Source organism: Uloborus diversus, chromosome 9 (genome assembly GCF_026930045.1).
Source record: "Uloborus diversus isolate 005 chromosome 9, Udiv.v.3.1, whole genome shotgun sequence".
Taxonomy (NCBI): domain Eukaryota; kingdom Metazoa; phylum Arthropoda; class Arachnida; order Araneae; family Uloboridae; genus Uloborus; species Uloborus diversus.
In genome coordinates this window covers 94,774,974-94,781,365 of record NC_072739.1, presented here as the reverse complement: position 1 = coordinate 94,781,365, position 6,392 = coordinate 94,774,974, and the positions used below count along the sequence as shown (strand labels likewise).

General features: G+C 28.7%; 1 protein-coding gene across 1 annotated transcript in view; it reads right to left on the bottom strand.

Annotated features, from left to right (window-relative positions):
* Window positions 1–34: 34 nt before the first annotated feature.
* LOC129229329 (endothelin-converting enzyme-like 1) overlaps window positions 35–6,392 on the bottom strand; it is a 46,962-nt gene continuing 40,604 nt past the window's right edge. The window contains exons 17-18 of the mRNA XM_054863621.1: window positions 3,850–3,926; window positions 35–336 (exon numbers count right to left, since the gene is read on the bottom strand). Of these exons, the coding sequence (XP_054719596.1) occupies window positions 237–336; window positions 3,850–3,926 (177 nt within the window). The 3' untranslated portion in view covers window positions 35–236. The remainder of the gene's footprint in view (window positions 337–3,849; window positions 3,927–6,392) is intronic.

The window sequence follows — 6,392 nt, the reverse complement described above, 5'->3', positions numbered from 1 at the left end:
CTGAATTAGATTTTTTGATTGATGAAAAAATGTTTGGACACAGCAATGAACAATTTTATTGCTTACTATACACAATCAGCTGGTATGCTGAGAAGAAGAATGTACAAAATTCATTAAAATTGTAAGGATTAAAATGCAATCTATAAAAATAATTTACCAATGTCATAAAAATAAGCAATTTAAAATTGGAAAGTTAGAAAAATACGTCACAATCCATATTTAGGAATCTGTGATTTTCACCATAAGCTGCAATATTCTCTGGAATTTACAATTGAATTTCTCGGACATGAAAATGCAGCTGAAAATTGTGGCAACTGCTGCAAAGTTCCCAGCACCCTAATAAAGAATAAAAAGAGTGATATATAAAATACATTTATAACAATTACTATTAAAATAATATAAATTGAAAAAAGCGTTAATGTAAAATGCTGACTTTTACGAATATGTTGAAATCTTGGAAAGTAAAAAGTTGATTTTTTTTTGGTATTCATTTGTTATTTAACTTCATTACAATAAAATGCAGAGGGCCGTCAATTTTTCATAGTATTTGCGAAATAAAACACAATTGTGATTATAAAGAGAAAGTATGAAAATAATATTAACACAGGTAGACTGGTCACGAGAAGTCTCGTTTCGACGTTTGTACAATATATATTAGTAACTCATGACTCATCTTGTTCCCCCCCCCCCCTAAACTTCATATCAGATCTAAAGGCTCAGCCTCTTGTTTAAATAGTATCTGAACATTTTCACATGTATTTCACCATAGAATGTTCTTTTGTATTTTACTAATCCACAATGTGTTAAGCCAGTATTATACCTAACTTATTGATTAAGGATCTTTTTAGGTTGAAGTGGTCAAGAAGAAAAAATTAAAAACCCAACAAAATTCCACAAGTGCAGATATTGCAAACATGAATAAATTTAACTATATATGTTTATATGTAAGATTATTAGCAATCCATGTATAAGGGAGTGGAAATAGTTTTAAAAATCTGAGTATAAGAAGTTTATTAAGAAAAAATACAAGTACTTGGTGTGGGTTCACTAGTACAAAACTATAGTTCAGAGCTTGAATGATATGAAAATGCAAAGAAACCCTCACAAATTTCCATAAGAATTTTAAAATGTTTGTATATGAAGTAACATTTTAATAAGTTATACCTGACTGTTCCTGAAAACTAGTGATAGAATATACTTTAAATCATGAATATTGTCTAAAACTACTAATTAATACAGATATTTTTCATCAAATAAATATTAACTACAGATTATCTGCAGAATAGAGTGGCAAGGTCATGGCAGATGATCAGCTAACTAGGTAAAAGCGATGCTAGTGTATGCAATAGCTTAAAAATATTAACACTTGCATCCAGGGCATATTTAAGGGAGGAGCCAAAGGGGCCCTTGCCCCACCCAAAATAAATTTTAAACCAATCATTGCAAATAAGGATTAAATTTTTTTTTAATTTCAATTCAGAAATTTCTCCTAATATTTAGCTTGAGCCCTTCCCAACTTAAATTTCTGTATACGCTCCTGACTTGCATACAGTAAATTAAAAAAAGGATGGCTTATTACTGCAAACAGATTACACGCGAGCAAATTGTGCAACCAGAATACCTGCAAAACATAAAACTAGGTTGTACCAAAAGCGTACTTGGGAGGGGTGGAGAATTTTGCAAGACAAAAATAGGAATGTCTAAAAATAGATATTTTGTACTTGTTGTTAAAATGTGTGCATTTATCGACATTCATTGGGGGGGGGGGTGAAAGTGTGAAAGGCCGCCGCAGATAAGTTGCTTGCGGATGATCGAGTGTTTACTGTTTGTATCATTGTTATAACTTAATAACTATGTTAAATTTTGTTTTTATTTTCTTTTTAAAAGTAAAGAAATATTTTTCATGCAATAATAAAATGAATATTATACAAATCTGTTAAAAGGAAAATCTATAAAAAGAAAATATTAAAAAGAAAAATCCCCTTTTGAAATTCAACACAGTACTATACTTTCACAAATATGAATAACTAACCTAACCAGGGGTCTGGCCAGAGGATATTTGAGTCCGTTAACGGACCCTTCACAAAAATCCGATCAACCAAAACGGACCTTTCACAAATTCCCGATCAAACAAAACGGACCTTTCACAAAATCCCGATCAAACAAAACGGACCTTTCACAAAATCCCGATCAACAAGAATGGATCATTCACAAATTGTTTATTGAAAGAGCAAATCTGAAAGCAAAATAACGCATATTTCTGTGTATAAACTGATAATTTTTGGATTTTTTTAAAAGTCAAGTTAGAGGGATCAGCTTATACAAAATCGGCTAATTTTGAAAAAAAAAAAAAGAAAATCGGCACTCTTGTGATGCTCCTGCAAGCAATAAATAATTGCTACTGCCAAATAAATATAATCGTTGTTTGTTTTATCACACCTATTGTTATTTAAGTTAGCAGTGGTGTTGCTGTAAATTTTTCTGAAAAGGCATTGGTAAGCACTTTTCTCCGCTCATGATTTAATAAACAATAATAATATATATCTGCGAAATGAACTTAGAACTGCAAAGTGATAGTAAGGGTGGGGGAAAAATATGATCGCTTCAGATAGGGTTACCAATTTTAAAATTATCACCACTTAGCGTCTGGCATTGAACCTTTATAATGACTTGATTAAAGAAAATATTCTCATCATTTTACCAGCTTGTCAATATTTGCGTTTTTACGGTGTGGTGTGGTGCGATGTTTAATTGTTATTTTGGGAGAAAATTATATGGGTTTTGATTTTTCGATACTAACAAGGATGATTAACTTTAAATAAACTCCTTTAATTACTGTTTTTTTTTTCTTCCTTTAGATGTCTACATTTTGAAAAATGCAATCTCTTAACATCCGATATGAGAATCATATTTTGTTCTTTTTTCAAGCTAATTTCGCTTTATTAGGATACAAATAAATGAAAAGTCTCTTTATTTCTGTTAGAACTCTCATTTCAAGTTTTTAAAGCAAAATTCCATTTTCTGTTATGAGTCAAAAATTAAAATGCTGAATAGATGGTTTATTTTATTTATTTTTTTGCATCAACTGTGTCCACAGATATTAATGAAATGTTTATCATAGGACTCTAAAATGCAATTTTAAAATAATTTTATCAAAAATATTTCTTTTACAAGCCATTTTTATCCTCACTTTGAGAATTGCGATCTCTTTGCATCCGCTATGGGAATCCGATTTTTCGAATTTTTGATGATATTTACGCTTTGTTAAGAGGTAAACAGTTAAAGCATATTTTTATTTTTGTTAAAATCACGGAATTTATAAGTTTTAAACGAAATTCTGTGCTTTTTAAGAGTGTCTTGGGTCAAAAAGTTAAATGCTGAACCCCCTATTCTAAATTTTACTTTATTTATTTTTTTGTTACAATTATTTTAAATACTGTACAGACATATTTCTAGTATAATATATTTCTGTACAGTATTTAAAGTAATTGTAACAAAAAAATGGTAGATAAATATTGATACTTGAGAATGTGATGCCCCCCCCCCCCCCCGCCAAATATCAGAAAAACACTCCTGAATGATTTTCTCGACATAGAAGAGGAAAACACTCAACTTTAAGTTTAATTGATGCAGTTTGTGCCATCTCTAAATTCCAAAATTTCGTTTTAACAAATTTTTTTTTTGCGAAAATTTTTGATTTTTTAAACTTAATTTATTTTTCACAAAAAACGGACCCTGTGAAAAATCCTGGGCAGACCCCTGCTAACATGTTGCATTTCTAAACATTAGGCAACATATTTTAATGAATTTGATCTTTAAAATGTAAATGAACAAAAAGAGAAAAAATACCTTAGCTGATTAGGAAGATATGTAGATGCATCTTTTTCATACATAAGTTTCTCAGGTCTCATATTTTGGCACAAAGACTAATGGAAAAAGAAAATTAATGCTTTAATAAAGTAAAAAAATGGAATGGAAAATACACTCACAGGCTATCCATGATCAATGTTCTTTACTTTATTTCAACATTTTTAACCTTTCCCACCTTAGTCACCTATCTTTTGTTTAAGTTTAGGCTGATATCACTACATACAATTTTCCGTTAATTAAGGAATTCATTTCTGAAGCACTACAGATTTAAAACTTATCTAATTACAAATTATTTTGATGAATGAATTATTAAGAAGATATTAAAATTTCATCAGATACAAAATAGTCAAATTTCAAACTCTTTTTTCATTCATATATATGCAGCTTAAATAAAGGGTATCTGCTACATTTTGAGTTCAAAAATCCGTGACTTTTCATGACTTGTGATCGTAACTTTCCATGACGCACAGGATGCAATTTTTCCAGAAAAAAAAAACAATGTTTCACATGAATATCTAAATTAGTGTTTTGTGGAAATTAAATTGCAACCATCTGTCTATGCTTTGGACATATATTTCTAAAAATTCAAATTAAAATGAAATATAAGTTTAGCTACTATAATAACTAAAAAACAATTTGTGCAACAATGATTTTTTTTATTTTTTATTCCAATAAATCGTACAAAATTTTTGTACGGGTAAGAATTTGCATGTATAAAAATGTATTATTTTTTCTCCGAAAAATCTGATATGATACACAATAAATTATTAGAAACACAATAAATTTAGTGATTGAAAACTAATAAATTTTCAATCACTAAAAATATTGCATAAAAGTTTAAATTGCAAAATGATTTTTCAAAATAAAAGAAGCTTCAAGCATGCAGCAATAATGATGTAAAACTACTTGTGAACAACGAGAACTTTAAGCTTGATTATTTCTTTTTTATTTTGAATTAAATATATATATATATATATTTGGGTCATTCCATAGAAATGTCAACCTCAACCTCAGAATTTTTTTTTCCCACAAAGCCTTAATTGTGACCTATCATTTCATTCAGCATACTTTCTAATACATAAATCCAAAAACAGTTTGCAAAAATTTCATTCGGTGTTTTTCTTCTGGCTCAAAACGTGCGAGGTTGTAGAAAAGGCTTAGGATGTTCAAAAAACATGCGTCTACGTTTTCTTCTGTAATGTAAAATTTTTTGCAAATTTTTAAAAGAACTATGTTTATTCTAAATGAATAGTTATTGGCCCAATAAAATTGACTGTTCTTTTTGCTTGCATTATAAGATAAGTCTTTTAATTAGTTTGGTTATTTCACTGAAAATATTTACGTTACGTTAGTCACGAAAATGTACTATTTTCTGCTTAAAAACTAAACCAGATGATTGAACCAAACAGCACTTTTTATTTTCTTACATCTGTGTCATATCTACTTAAAAAGTGCAAAATATTCATTTTAGTATCAGTAGATGTAAAATAATTAGTGTGACTAACGTAACATTTGAACTGTGACTAACGTAACGGTTTGCATGTGACTAACGTAACATTTTAAAAATGACTGCTAATATTTAAAATTTATTTAATTTAATGTAAATTTTCATGAACAATTTTGAATATGTAGGCATTCTATATTGATTTAAAAATAAAGGGTGAAAAATACCAGTAATATTATATTGTAGACCTTCTGTTTACTTAGAAAAATACTTTTTTAAAGGTCTTTATGAAGATACTTCCAATTTAAAGAATAATTAAAAAAGTAAAAAAGTGAGTAAAGCAAAATGAGTATTCTGCTGAATGTGCATTCAACACAAGAATCCAAGCTTAAGAATTAAGATAATAGAAATGCAGTCTTAACAAAGAAGAACGTCTCTATTTTTTAGAAAATACATCTCCACCTATTATTAAAATGAAGTAACGGCTGCTCGTTGGAAAACATTTGAAGATGTTACATGATACAGTGACAATAAGCGCTGCTGTGATATATTTCAGAAAATGCAAGAATGATCATTTAGAAATTCAAACATTTTCGGTGATATCTGGAATTAAAATGCATTCTGATAAAACGTTCGAATATTTTTTTTCAATATTACATTTTAATTCAAAAGGATGCACAACATCATTCGTTCGATGAATCAGTAAACTTGAAAAATAATATGCCATTGAAAAGTACTACGGAGTTTCTTATAACGATAACTAGTATATCAGCAGAATACTAGAATTCAGTGAAACCACCAACTTGCAAAAAGTTAATTTTTTAAAAGAGAGATATTTAGGATTTAATTAGACCAAGAATGATGTCATTCAGTTTGTAAAAGCAGTTTTTTTATTTATTTTTTTTTTTCACACATTCAAATTGAGTTAATTGAACTGAATCCTTCCATTTAATTTCTTACACTAATATAGAAAAAAAGTAAAGAAAAAACCATAATACAACACAAAGAAGGTTCCTAAAAAGTGTAAAAGTAATATAAGAGCAAGAAATTAATTATAAAAAGTTTTTTATATGCATTC